Source organism: Petromyzon marinus, chromosome 42, assembly GCF_048934315.1.
Source record: "Petromyzon marinus isolate PM22_M1 ecotype Great Lakes invasive population chromosome 42, UKy_Petmar_22M1.pri1.0, whole genome shotgun sequence".
Taxonomy (NCBI): Eukaryota; Metazoa; Chordata; class Hyperoartia; order Petromyzontiformes; family Petromyzontidae; genus Petromyzon; species Petromyzon marinus.
This window is the reverse complement of record NC_133708.1, coordinates 8795585-8810488: the sequence shown is the minus strand read 5'-3', so window position 1 is coordinate 8810488 and position 14904 is coordinate 8795585. Positions and strand designations below refer to the sequence as shown.

The 14904-nt window shown below is 50.4% G+C and overlaps 1 protein-coding gene across 9 annotated transcripts in view; it reads left to right on the top strand.

Moving 5' to 3' along the window:
* DOCK3 (dedicator of cytokinesis 3) overlaps positions 1-14904 on the top strand; it is a 237977-nt gene that overhangs the window by 205881 nt on the left and 17192 nt on the right. For all 9 annotated transcript variants that reach the window (XM_032969863.2, XM_032969867.2, XM_032969866.2 and 6 more), the window contains 10 exons: positions 1085-1145; positions 1927-2020; positions 2828-2976; positions 3933-4019; positions 6836-6940; positions 7926-8067; positions 12018-12184; positions 12938-13024; positions 13588-13764; positions 14800-14883. In XM_032969863.2, coding sequence (XP_032825754.2) covers positions 1085-1145; positions 1927-2020; positions 2828-2976; positions 3933-4019; positions 6836-6940; positions 7926-8067; positions 12018-12184; positions 12938-13024; positions 13588-13764; positions 14800-14883 — 1153 coding nt within the window. The remainder of the gene's footprint in view (positions 1-1084; positions 1146-1926; positions 2021-2827; positions 2977-3932; positions 4020-6835; positions 6941-7925; positions 8068-12017; positions 12185-12937; positions 13025-13587; positions 13765-14799; positions 14884-14904) is intronic.

Here is a 14904-nt window from a genome sequence, read left to right as displayed (position 1 = left end):
ATACACTGCACCAGATACCAATTTAAGGCCGAGTCGACCTAGGTAGGGCCCAGCAATGGTTCAGATTTTATGTATTGATTTAAACGTGAGCGGGAAACGAACCTAGGTTATCGGGTTCATAGCTCAGTGCGCTAAGCACGGCACTCCCGCCGTACACAGATAAACGCACGAGCGCGCGCCGCCACTCACGGACACATCATCAATTCCCACTCGCGAGCATCGAGATGAGATTGAAGGCGATAGCTGGATGGGACGTAGGCTTCAGCTACCCACGCGTCTCGGACGAGTTTGGAGGACGCATTCGCCCAAAGTATTCCAACCTCTTTCACTACAGGGCCACATGCGCACGGACGGCTTCCTGCTCATTGTAGCCTCATGATTTGGGGGGGAGGGGGGGGGGGGCAGCAAAATGGCCGAGTGCTGGCGAGTTTGCCGCTCGTTGCAGTGGTTTGCGGTGTGAGCAAAGCGGCCGCCCTGGCGAACGCTACCGGGGGTGTTCACCAGCACAAAAAGCGTGACGTCTTCTTGACAGCGGGACATTAAAGACCCCCGTGGAGAAATACAAAAAAATCGAGTCAAACTTGCGCCTGCGTCACGGGCCATATTTTCCAAGTTTGAAAATGACTCGTATGCTGCCTAATCGGGTAATTGCCACGTGGCAACACTGCCCCTGCTGTGAAACTAATGCAGGCGTAAAACGCCTTTGAAACACGACACCATCGTATGTTTGTAAGTACGAATGTTGAACTTATTTTGCACCGTACATAGCCAAACGTGGTAATAGGTTTGCCTGTTCACCACAAGTACCGTGTGTGTGGTTTAATGCCAACTTAATATCCTTGCAAAAGGTTTCTATTTGGTGTTTGAACATCTTAACACTTCCTGTTTTATTGCCAGAAAGGGTAAAACCTACTCTTATTTTTCATACTTTGATACTGTGCGAAAAGATGCCCATGAAATAGTTAGGATCTGTTCCATTGTGGTGGCCTTGTGCTGTAAGAGAAGCACATTTGCTCAAATGTAGCAATGAGTTGATTTGGTACGTTGTGTCAATCACGATCCTGTGTGTGTGCACATTGTGCAGGGATTGCATGAAGGGAGACGAGGTAGAAGACAAGAAAATTGGCTGTGCCGTGAGTTTGTTGGTAAGGTTCTTAAAGTCTCGCAGTAGAAATCAGTGGGGTAAAAAAAACGTTAGCGCGGTTTTTAATTCGGAAAGATAATCCCTCGCGTGTAAGGATGTGCAGATTTATCAATTAAAGTCGTTTCTTAAGCTGACGATTAACACATCAAATTGTGCGTTCAAGAATGCGTTATTTAACGTTCATGCAAATTATATGCTCATGTTGCATGCTGGTTAATCGACCGGATTTAACTGTGTTAATGAGAGAGAGGAAAAACGCAACATGTTTCAAACGAGACAAATAAAATATGGATTTTTTTTTACTTATTCGTGACCCCAAATTTGCGGTGGGCAGGGAGAGAAATGGGTTCGTTGCCTACGAATGCTTTCAGTCATTCTAGAGAGGTATGTACATGTTGAACCTCTTTCGCACAATACGTAGCCAACCATGCTAATCGGAGGTGCGGGAATCCATCATCATTATCTTCATCAGACATGATCTATCCACCGTTGTTGGCTGAAGGCCTCCTGGTCAGGCCCAACATCTCTTAAGCCAGACGAAGCGAACGTCGCTTTCTCTGTCGCAGCTCCGGGCTTCGGGAATTCTCCCCCCCCCCTCCTCTCTCACGGCTCTCCGCACATCAGCGTCCGTGTCCACCTTACGTCAGGACCTGCAGACTTTCCTCCGTCATTCATTTCTTCTCCCGTGCCTCTGAAATGTCCTTTTGCAGTTCGGTTTGTGTGCGTCACACATTTTATCAGTGAACAAATGAATTCATGCAATTACCCATGTGGATCTGCAGAACTTCTACAAAACGGAAATCAACAAAGAAGAAATGTACATCCGCTACATCCACAAGCTGTGTGACATGCACCTGCAGGCACAGAACTACACGGGTACGTTACACCGACTCGTTCAACGCACTTGCTGCTGGCAGCGGCGCCCCTGCTGCGGTCTCGAACTGGCGGCCAAGCCGAGACCGTCAGCTCGCTGCAAATGAGCATAGGTTCGTGACACCGTGTTGAGGATAGGTTCGTGACACTGCGTTGGCAGTGTTGCACAATCATTGATGGCAAAAACGCGACACGTTCGTGAGTACCACCACGCAAAAAAAAAAGTGGAGTATAAAACGGACGATGTTTCTCAATTTTGAACTTATTCATAGCAGAGAAGTCAATTTGAGGCACACAGGTCAATTATTCACAGGCGGTTACCTGGATTGGAACCCAGGACCTCAGCTGTGAGAGCTCGGCGCTCTGAACTTTGAGTCACATGGCCACCTTTCGAGTTATCTGACACTTGAGTCAAGTGAAGTATATATTGGTTTACATACGTGGTGCCTTTCTGGCACAGCATATATAGAGAAAAAAATTAAGTTGTGGCTATGAGCTAAATTGAAGTTAACTTTTTATTTTACCCGGTAGGGCCCAACTGAGCTTCATAAGTGACCTGGCCACGACTGATAGCAGCTCAACGAAGTGGCTTATCATCTCGTGGATATGCATAGCAGCCAGTTGTTGCGTGCAAGCGCAAAGAGAGTTGCGTTAAGTCGTGACTTGAAACGCAAGCAGTGGAATCGAGCGTGCGCGTCGCTTGACCTCGTCCTCCCCGCACGTGCGCTCCGTTTTTACTAAAACCCCGCCCAATTTCCGCCAACACCTCCCCACTACGCTGCCGACACCGCTCCCCGACCCGCGCTACAGAGGCGGGCTTCACGCTGCTGCTCTACTGCGAGCTGCTGGGCTGGGACGAGCGTCCGCTCGGCCCGTTCCTGCACTACCCGGCGCAGAGCGAGTGGGAGCGCAAGGAGAGCCTCCTCCTCAAGATCCTGCACTTCTTCCACAAGGGCAAGGTGAGGGCTCGCCCGCGGTACCGCGTCGCCCGTGCGTTACCCGACGGCGTTCGATGCAAGCTGAGCGGAATGTCGTCGTGCATGCCCGCGTTGAACTAAAGTCATGAAAGGCCTCTGGTCCACCGGTGAAGGGGAGGAGGATGAGGTCGATCGGTCGGAATGTGATCGACACATCGGCCACGGTTAAACCATGATAATATTTTGTGCCAACGTGGCAAACTTTTCGGATGGAGGTTTAATGTGCAACCATTTTAGGTGTAAAAATGACAACCACGTGGATCAAACTCAAACACGAGTATGGACCAAAAAGCACTCAAGGCTTCGGACGTTTTTTTTATCGCCTCCGCTGGGCAGAAGTGGTGAACGCAAACTGATTGTGTGAGTGGCCGTGTGGCTCGCTGAGTATGCGAGTGTTTGTGTGAGAGCCCCGCGTGGCTCGCTGAGTGTGCGAGTGTTTGTGTGAGAGCCCCGTGTGACTCGCTGAGTGTGCGAGTGTTTGTGTGAGAGCCCCGTGTGACTCGCTGAGTGTGCGAGTGTTTGTGTGAGAGCCCCGCATGGCTCGCTGAGCGTGCGAGTGTTTGTGTGAGAGCCCCGCGTGGCTCGCTGAGCGTGCGAGTGTTTGTGTGAGAGCCCCGTGTGACTCGCTGAGTGTGCGAGTGTTTGTGTGAGAGCCCCGTGTGGCTCGCTGAGTGTGCGAGTGTTTGTGTGAGAGCCCCGCGTGGCTCGCTGAGCGTGCGAGTGTTTGTGTGAGAGCCCCGTGTGACTCGCTGAGTGTGTGAGTGTTTGTGTGAGAGCCCCGTGTTGCTCGCTGAGTGTGCGAGTGTTTGTGTGAGAGCCCCGCATGGCTCGCTGAGCGTGCGAGTGTTTGTGTGAGAGCCCTGTATGGCTCGCTGAGCGTGTGAGTGTTTGTGTGAGAGCGAGTGCACCGAACTGCGTCCCCCGTTATGCCTTCTCAGTGCTGGGAGTTTGGCATTCCACTGTGCCGGGAGCTGGCTGGACAGTACGAGGCCCTCTACGACTACCAGCGGCTGAGTTCGGTCCGGGTACGTTATGCGAGTCTGAGCAAACAATGTTTTTGATGCAGCGCTGGCCAGTGGTGCAGAAGAACGAACAATGATTATTCAAAACATGTTTCACTGCCATGGTCCTCCAAAGGGGAAAAATAAATTAACATATAATATAAGTAATTGGGTATTGGCCCTTCATCATTGCAACTCGTACACCTTGATGGAAGGTCAGTTAAAGTCAACCCCATCACAAGGGCAGCGAAACCAGCACGATAACATACCCGAATCTTGCATTCCAATTTTTAAGCTGCCAATGCACTTATACAATATTACAGTCAACGTTTCCACGATTTTGGTGAGATTTTTAAAAAAAATAATTTAATCACATAATTCTGCTCCCCTTTCATCCCGATTGTGCCATCGGCATTATGTCGTGAGCTGTCGCATCCATCCGGAGCGCTCGCAGAGCAATGCGACCCTTTTGTGTTAGGAAACAGCCCAAAGAATAAAGAGCTGACACGTGACCTTATTTCAGACAGCAGCAGCAGCGGCAGCGGTAAGTTCTCAGGGCCAGATTAAGGTTACGAGGGGGCCTAAGGCTAATATTGAGGGAAGGGCCTAAACATTTACAGTCTTACGTATTGCAACAAAATATGTTATGAAGTCATACAGATATTTATTTCTCTATGTGAAATGAGCAAATGTATTCCATTCAGTTAAATTAATCAAAACCACGAATCACTCGCTGCACTCATTTCTAAAAAAACAACCAACTTGGTTTGTTTTCAATAATATAGGTTTTTTTGGGGTTAGATCGCGTAAATATATAAATGTGTGGTTAAAACCCGCCACCACCCGACACAGCCAATTAGTAAGGGTTGTCACGTAAACAGAACGTGGCCAATTCGTCACTAGTACAGCACACCGGTTGTGTGTTGGAGAGCCAAGCCACAACATTTACAATCTGAGTACGACGTTTCGCCAGTAATTACAACTAGCTTCATCAACTAGTTTGTTTTATTATCCCCCCGAGCTTTAGCTGCTGGCGAAGCCACGAATGACATCGCCGTAATTCAGAGACCAGATGAATAGCCACTGGCCCAGGCTACTGTCGTTGAGCTATCAGTTCAAAATATGGAACGGAGGACCGAAAGGAAGAAGGAGGGCCCTACAAAAAGAAATAGCCTGTGGGTTAATCTGGCTGCCCTCATAGCAGCACTTATCCGTCGGGCTCAGCCGCTGAGCGTTAATGTTGGTTGCGTGGCAGTCGAGCTGCTGCTATATTCAATTCTGAGAGCCGGAACTAAGCGCAAAAATTGGCAGAGCCGAGTTTAAGGTGATGGGGTTTTTTTTTTTTAGTTTGTGTGCAGTCTTTGGGGCGGACAAGGCTGAGATCGTCAAACTCGCTACATTCGAGAACCTCGTTTGATCCACAAACCGCTGTCGGGATTCGAACCCAGCGTTTCAGCGGTGGTGGCTAAGTGCTCTACGGTCTCTGAGCCACACCCGCTCTTCCTCGAGTCCACATTTTCCTGCGTGCAACAGAAAAAAAATGTGTCCGGTCTCCTGAAAAACCGTTGCGTCGATATTTTTTTCCTGCTTCAGATTTGATGATGATAATGAACATTAAATTCTCCCAAATGCAACTGTCAGAAGTAGCAGAACACGCGTGCCAACAAGGACACTCAATTGATTTTGATAATGTTGAAGTTCTGTGCAAAACTAGCTACTGCTATCCAAGACTAATTAGAGAATCTATCGAAATTGAAAGAAATAGAAATAACTTTGACCGTTCGTATAGCTACCGCCTTAGTGCTGCATGGAAGCGAATAATCAAATAATATGTTTTTTTTTAAATGCATGCCTACAAAGGGCAACATACTTCAATAGGGATTGGCGTTGGTAGGGCTATTTTAATACACACAATAGACAGGAAGTACAAGTTCAAAGGGCTCGCGCAATGCACATGCATAATGTACGTTGCCTCATTAATCCCACCCTCCCACCCCGACGTGGCGCAAGAGCGCAGAAGCGTGGTCACCGCATCTACGCCTCTACATAAGTGTAGTGGGTTCCACGCACTTTAACTGGGAGGCAAAATGTTTATTACACGGCCCCAACGGGGCAGCTACTCATCATAACAACACGTTAGCTAGACCCCAGCAGGGTAACTGCTTAACCGGATCAGGCAGTAACGTACTGCCGGACCCACACTGCCGAACGTGACGACCGAAGCCCGAAGATCGAAGCGACGTTTCCCGATGGGATGATTCCAGGAGACAGCCCCGTTCGGCTCTCTGGACCCCCTTTTTATCCCCTGAGCATGGCCTCTCTCCGCCCTTAGCCACGCCCCCTTCGGGATCTGCCGCAGAAGGTTCTGGGGCCTTCCACCACATGTCCTTCTCGTCACCTGTCGGCCCCCCTCGTTATCCCCTCCTTGTCACGTGCCCTCTCGGGTCCCCCAAGCCTGTCACATCCTCGGGTACCCAGAGAGAGGCTGTGATACGCGCAGTTCCACTCATCTCTCAGTAGCTGGCGCTAACGGCATAGTGACTCAAAATATATACGTCACTACATCAGGAACGAAACAGGCGGACTTCTCCACAAATCTGGCTGTCGCCTGATGAAGCTAGTTGTAATTACTGAGTGAAACGTCGTACTCAGATTGTAAATGTTGTGGCTTGGCTCTAGTGACGAATTGGCCACGTTCTGTTTACGTGACAACCCTAACTAGTTGGCTGTGTCGGGTGGTGGCGGGTTTTAACGACACATTTATATATTTACGCGATCTAACCCAAAAAAACCTCTATTATGGATGATATTTTTTTTGTGTGGGACGGGGGTATTATTAGAAAACGGAGGCGGCTTACTACGACAACATCATCGAGCAGCAACGCCTGGAGCCGGAGTTTTTCAAAGTCGGCTTCTACGGGAAAAAGTTTCCCTTCTTCCTTCGGGTGAGTTTTTTTTGCTCTTCAGTTTTTAGTTTTTCCTTTCTTCACGATGTGCACGACCCCCGCCGATCCCGGTGGAAGTGCGCGGCAGGCTTCTCGCGAACGTCGGTGACGGACGAGCGTTTGTGTCTGCTATACGACGCTCCTGTGCAGAATGAGAGGCGCACGCTGCCGTACTGAGACACGGAGTAGTTTGCGTTCGGATCAGGGCGGTTATGGTGCCTCGTTTGTTCGTAACCCGTGGTTTGTGTTCATAATAAAATGGGGCTTGCGCGACGAGTGTGGTATTTGTTGAGAACCGGCTGTTAAGAGCGCCGTGCGCAACATCTGTTCAACACGAGGAGTCCATCCGCTTTCCTGCCATGTTTGTTTTAGAGCGAGGGCATTTCTGTAGCTCGCCAAAGTGTTTTCGGGACGTACCGACCGTATCGCGCCGCCGGCCACTGCTGGTGTTTGAGGCACAAGCAAGACGCAGAGATGTGTACGAGGCACGCGGCCATTCGTGCAACAAGCCGTCCGGAGCGTTCCCTGAAGCATCGCGCCGTGCGCCGATGCAAAAATTGGCCCGTGTGCTTTTAACACACATTTGTATTCTGTCGTCGCGGGGTTTTCTCGCAAGTGTTGAGTCAGCCCATCATCACCAATGGGGCCAATAACATCGGTACCGCCTTCTGGGGAAAGCAGCGGTGATTGTTCTATGGGGGACAGACTATCTCCCACCACAGGAACGTGGAATTTCCACCACCGACTCTGCAGGGTTGAGAACGAGAAATAAGCACTCGTGCCTCAATGCTCATTTTTGAGTAGGAAATCACGTTAGCCCGTCCTTGTGTGCATGTGTGTGCGTGCATGCATGTGTGCGTACGTGTGTGTGTGCGTGCATGCGTGTGCATGCATGCGTGCGTGTGCCTGCGATCGTGTGTGCATGCGCGTGTGTGTGTGCGTGCATGCGTATGTGTGCGTGCATACTCGTGCGTGTTCTGTTCAGAACAAGGAGTTTGTGTGCCGGGGCCACGACTACGAGCGGCTGGAGACGTTCCAGCAGCGCATGCTGAGCGAGTTCCCGCACGCCGTGCCCATGCAGCACGCGGGCCAGCCCGACGACGCCACCACGCACGCCGACGCGCAGTGTACGCAACGACACCAGCGTCTCCACCGCCATCTCCACCGGCATCCCCACCAACGTCTCCACCAACATCCCTACCGGCATCCCCACCGGCATCTCCACCGACATCTCCACCGGCATCTCCACCGGCATCCCCACCGGCATCCCCACCGGTATCCCCACTGGCATCCCCACCGGCATCCCCTACCGGCATCTCCACCGGCATCCCCACCGGCATCCCCACCAGCATCCCCCACCGGTATCCCCACCAGCATCCCCACCGGTATCCCCAAAGGTATCCCCACCGGCATCTCCACCGCCATCTCCACCGGTATCCCCACCGGCATCCCCACCGGCATCTCCACCGGCATCTCCACCGCCATCTCCACCGGTATCCCCACCGGCATTCCCACCGGCATCTCCACCGGCATCCCCACCGGCATCTCCACCGGCATCCCCACCGGCATCTCCACCGGCATACCCACCGGCATCTCCACCGGCATCTCCACCGGCATCTCCACCGATATCCCCACCGGCATCCCCACCAGCATCTCCACCGGTATCCCCACCAACATCTCCACCGGCATCCCCACCGGCATCTCCACCGGCATCTCCACCGGCATCCCCACCGGCATCTCCACCGGCATCTCCAACGACATCTCCACCGACATCTCCACCGGCATCCCCACCGGCATCTCCACCGGCATCCCCACCAGCATCCCCACCGGTATCCCCAGCAGCAGTAGCAGCTACACAAGCAGCATCGATCATTCGTTGATGTTATATTTTACGAGCAGCGCACAGATGATCCCTCGTGCATTTATGTAAATGGAGGTGTTTCTCCGTAGCTGTTTTGGAACTCTCTCACTCTCTCACTGTTGCACACAGCAACAGCATCCAGGCACTATCTACCGCGGTGGCACATTTTAACTACCTCGCCTGGTATGCAGGATGTTATGGGTTCAACCCAATCCTGACTCCTGTATATTTGGAGTTTACATATCTCACTCCGCGTGGTCGCGTGGATTTTTATCCATACATTTAGAATATTTGACTACAATACCTTTCCACATGATAATCCACGTAGTTATATAATTTTTGGTCAGGTCGCTTCTGAAAAAAAGCTGTATAGCTTAGTGGGCCTTTACCTGATATACAGTGAGGGAAAAAGGTATTTGATCCCCTGCTGATTTTGTACGTTTACCCACTGACATATAAATGATCAGTCTCCAATTTTAATGGTAGGGTTGTTTGAACAGTGAGAGACAGAATAACAACAACAAAATCCAGAAAAACGCATGTCAAAAATGTTATAAATTGATTTGCATTTTAATGAGGAAAATAATGATTTGACCCCCTCTCAATCAGAAAGATTTCTGGCTCCCAAGTGTCTTTTATACAGATAACGAGCTGAGATTAGTAGCACACTCTTAAAGGGAGTGCTCCTAATCTCAGCTTGTTACCTGTATAAAAGACACCTGTCCACAGAAGCAATCAATCAATCATATTCCAAATTCTCCACCATGGCCAAGACCGAAGAGCTCTTCAAGGATGTCAGGGACAAGATTGTAGACCTACACAAGGCTGGAATGGGCTACAAGACCATTGCCAAGCAGCTTGGTGAGAAGGTGACAACAGTTGGTGCGATTATTCGCGAATGGAAGAAACATAAAAGAGCTGTCAATCTCCCTCGGCCTGGGGCTCCATGCAAGATCTCACCTCGTGGAGTTGCAATGATCATGAGAACGGTGAGGAATCAGCCCAGAACTACACGGGAGGATCTTGTCAATGATCTCAAGGCAGCTGGGACCATAGTCACCAATAAAACAATTGGTAACACACTACGCCGTGAAGGACTGAAATCCTGCAGCGTCCGCAAGGTCCCCCTGCTCAAGAAAGCACATATACATGCCTGTCTGAAGTTTGCCAATGAACATCTGAATGATTCAGAGGACAACTGGGTGAAAGTGTTGTGGTCAGATGAGACCAAAATGGAGCTCTTTGGCATCAACTCAACTTGCGGTGTTTGGAGGAGGAGGAATGCTGCCTATGACCCCAAGAACACCATCCCCACCGTCAAACATGGAGGTGGAAACATTCTGCTTTGGGGGTGTTTTTCTGCTAAGGGGACAGGACAACTTCACCCCATCAAAGGGACGATGGACGGGGCCATGTGCCGTCAAATCTTGGATGGGAACCTCCTTCCCTCAGCCAGGGCATTGAAAATTGGTCGTGGATGGGTATTCCAGCATGACAATGACCCAAAACACACGGCCAAGGCAACAAAGGAGTGGCTCAAGGAGAAGCACATTAAGGTCCTGGAGTGGCCTAGCCAGTCTCCAGACCTTAATCCCATAGAAAATCTGTGGAAGGAGCTGAAGGTTCGAGTTGCCAAACGTCAGCCTCGAAACCTTAACTTGGAGAAGATCTGCAAAGAAGAGTGGGACAAAATCCCTCCTGAGATGTGTGCAAACCTGGTGGCCAACTACAAGAAACGTCTGAACTCTGTGATTGCCAACAAGGGTTTTGCCACCAAGTACTAAGTCATGTTTTGCAGAGGGGTCAAATACTTATTTCCCTCATTAAAATGCAAATCAATTCATAACATTTTTGACATGCGTTTTTCTGGATTTTGTTGTTGTTATTCTGTCTCTCACTGTTCAAATAAACCCACCATTAAAATTATAGACTGATCATTTCTTTGTCAGTGGGCAAACGTACAAAATCAGCAGGGGATCAACTCAGCAGGGGATCAACTACTTTATTCCCTCACTGTATATGGAATGCTGCCACGGTGTAGTAGTTATCACACTGTGCATGCAATCAAAAGTTAAACCAGTTGGATTCGATCTCCTGGCACGGCCGTTGAAACAATGGTGCAAGTTTTTAGTCTGGCCGCTGTGGAAGAGTCGGCCAACATCCCCTCTGCACCCCCCTCTTGAAGAGGCCCCTCTGCCAGCAGTGGCGTGAGCAAAGCAACTCCAGGGCTGCACCTTTACTGAATGCATATCTACACACGCATATTAAACTGCCAGCCTCTATACAACACTGGCAAGGTGACTACTCGTGATCAGAAGGTCACGTCTTCAAATCCTGCTCGAGGATGGACCATCTGTGATTGATAAAATGAGTACCTCCTTGCGAAGAGTCAACGGTGTTGTATTGAATGACTCGCCCCTGCCCAAGGAATGTGTAATTTCCACCAATGGCTCAGGGCTGTAAACGGGAGACGAGAAAAATATTATTTGATGTTTTTTGACCGCACCCCGCTGCTGCCTCTGGCTCCAATCTTAATTGCATCTGTCTCAGTCATTCTTCTCTCTGCCTGTGACATATATACACAGGGCACACGTATATATAATGCCTATTTACGATGCCGTTCATCACGAACGCCCTGACAAATTGACCGACCTGACGCACAACCGCGCGTAGTTTTACCGCGCAGTCCTGGCGATGGCACGTTGCGATGTCGCCTTCCCATCGACACTTCACAGCACTCACGTGGGAGGGCCACAACGAGGAGAGATTACAGATTGCAGATGGGGGTGGGGGAGACATTTGAGGACAAGTGGTGAACGTTCAGCGTTAGCTACTTCATGGTGCAACGGGTGGCAACGAAGTGGCTTATCACGTGGAAAGGTGTAGCAGCCAAATACTCTAAACGCATGTTTCCAAATGTGGAGGGTAAAAAGCCGCAGGACCCGGAGGAAAATCCACGCGACCATGGGGAGAGAGAGAACACGCAAACTCCAAATATACAGCAGCAGGCGTCAGGGTCGGGATCGAACCCACGACCTCCTGCATGTCAGGCGAGGTAGCGAACATCTCGGCACAGCGCGGTGCCTTGCAGGGCCGCCGCGCCTTTTAGTAAACATTCCCGCACTGCCAGTGCGCACCTTGCTGGCCCTGCTGGCTTCATGACGCCTCTCGTGTTGCCGTTGGTTTGCGTCTCCCTACCATGAAACCGCTGTGCAGATATCCAGATTTTTGCCGTCTCCCCGGTGCCCGGCGTCTCGGAAGTACTGCGCAACGAACGCATACCGGAGAGAATCAAGAGCTTCTACCGTGTCAACAACATCTGCAAATTCCGTTATGACCGGCCCCTCTACAAAGGCACCAAGGACAAGGAAAATGAGTTCAAGGCAAGATGAGTCGCGTTTTCTTGTCTGTGAGCCCGAGAGCATCTGAAAAAAAATATAAAAAATTCCGTCAAAAATAAATAGGCCGGTGGATGTGTGGATAAATATATAAATGCTGACAGTGCCCATCAATCAGCTGTGAGACCAGGCCTCCTTGGTGAAGGCCGATCAATCTGACTTTGATCGGAGAGTCTCCCGCTCGTTTTATTGGCCCCTGCTGTGGCTGCCCGGGTGAGGGCCTCATTCAGATCGTCTCCCCTGGAGTGGCAGCGGTGGCATTTCGCCTCGCCAAGGGAGGTGAAGAGAGGCCGCGGCTCGTGGCTGACCACGCCGGCCCCACCGTGCGTGGGCCGGGCTACGCTGGAAACAAAATGACAACAATGATGGCCACAAATTATTGTGCCGTTTCACGAGGAATCGGACGCACGGGGGTGTGCTTCATTTCCACTTGTGATTGAATAAACCGCTCAGCCTGTCAGCATCAGTAGAGGCTGGCTTAAGCCTGTTCCTACGGGCCAATTGATAAATATCCGTGAGGTGTTATTCACGTAAATTTACTCCAGGAGGAAAAGCAACTGGAGCTATTTTAGTAAAATCTGCATGGTAATTGAATAACACCGAATATCTTCCAACCCACTGTATTGTGAATAATATTTAGAAAATGTATTATTAATTCTTGTTGTTTCAAAAATATTAACCTAACAGATACCTTTTTTCGGTTCTATAATTGTAATTTTTGTTCTTTTATAATCACAGAATCTCTGGGTTGAACGAACCACATTAATTCTCAAGCAGCCTCTGCCCGGAATATGCCGTTGGTTTGAAGTTGACAAGAGGGAAGTGGTGAGTCTAAAACATTATTGAATCCGTTGTACCTTACTTTGTTTTAAACTACGTGTGGTGTTCTTGTGGTTCCACAATAATACCCCTGTTTCGACAGTGCCAGGCCAGCCTGGTGCAGGTGAAGAGGTGCCAGATGGTTTTTCCACTGCATAAGCTGAGCCACACCACTGACATTACACGGCAACGAGTCGAGACGCATGCAAATGCTGCCGTGACGCTGTGTCCCCGCAGTGTACTGACTGACATCTCACGCGGTGAACGCATTATAACCTACACCTCCGGCCCTGCTTGGCCCCGAGCGAGGTTCAGCTGTGTTGTTACGGCAGTGTATCACGGGTTGGGTGCTCGCTCGGTAATGCAAATAGCCAGTGGAAAACCACCCGGACAAAAGGGAGCGCCCTGATTTGGCTCGGCTCAGATGCGCCAGTGGAAAAGAGAGGCGTAGGATGCAGGACGGCAACAACCTTGAGATGTGCTGCGTGGGAGGCGCGCTACAAATGTTACGTGACGGCTACGACGACGATGATAGTGATGCTGATGATTCGTTGCGCGGGCGATCGCAGGCGGAAATGAGCCCCCTGGAGAACGCCATCGAGGCGGTGGAGAACAAGAACACGGAACTGCGGCTGCTCATCGGGCAGTACCGCACTCAGCCTCCACACAACCTCAACCCCCTGAGCATGTGCCTCAACGGCGTCATCAACGCGGCCGTCAACGGAGGCATCGCCCGATACCAGGAGGTACCGTAACGCCCCGCCGGCTCATCTTCAGCGCACCATCCTCGATGCGCCGCGGTCCGGACTTCCACGCTCTTAGCGTCGCCAGCGGGGCCTAACCCCATCGTAAATCACGTCGTAGGTTCGGATGGGTGGCGGCTGGGCCCAGTTGTAGCTCGTTCGCCGCCCGTTGCACGGCTTCGCGGTTATAGATGCGGCGGCCGCTCTCGTCAATCCTGCGGGTGTGAAATGTAAGCGGTGTGTCCGTGCAATCGCTTGCGCACGCTACTGCTGGCGAAAGGGGCCTCGATTGAACTCTCGAGGATACTCACCGACCCCCCCTATCAAACGTGGCGGTGCCAGTCGATTAAATGTGGTGAACCCGTTTATACTCAGTTCAACACGTAGGCTTTCGTGACCAATATTATCCATAATAGAGGTTTTTTTTTGGGTTAGATCGCATAAATATAAATGTGTCGTTAAACCCGCCACTGCCCGGCAAAGCCAATTAGTAAGGTTTGTCACGTAAACAGAACATGCCAATTCGTCACTAGTTCAGCACACCGGTGTGTTGGAGAGTAAACCCACAACATTTACAATTCGAGCACAACGTTTCGCCAGTAAGTACAACCAGCCTGATGATGCTAGTTTGTAATTACTGGCGAGACAAAGCACTCGAATTGTAAATGTTGTGGGTTTACCCGTTCATACAGTCGGGCGGATTGAAGAGACGTGACCGATATGTCAACTGCTGTGCTGGGAGAACGAATAAACAGCGTGCGAACCATTACACCCGGGGCAGCATCTCTTTACTGTCTGAACAGAATTATTTAGCAAAACAAGAAATGAAAAAAACGTAGGAAAATAGACAACGGAATGCACCTTGCCGTGCTAAAAGCCCTTTGTAGTAAAACTCCTGACACTGACCGTTAACAGTGAGCACGTCTGCGCTATGGAGGTGACGGCTGTTATTATTATTATCATGAGTCATGGGTGATGTGTGGCTTAAGTGAAATCGGTTAAATTAAAGGTTGTTTTTTTTTCTTTGTCACCTGAAAGGCATTTTTCGACAAAGAATACTTGGCAACCCACCCAGAAGACGTGGAAAAGATTGGCCGCTTAAAGGACGTGATGCTTGAGCAGGTACGATATTGCTGTTGCTCA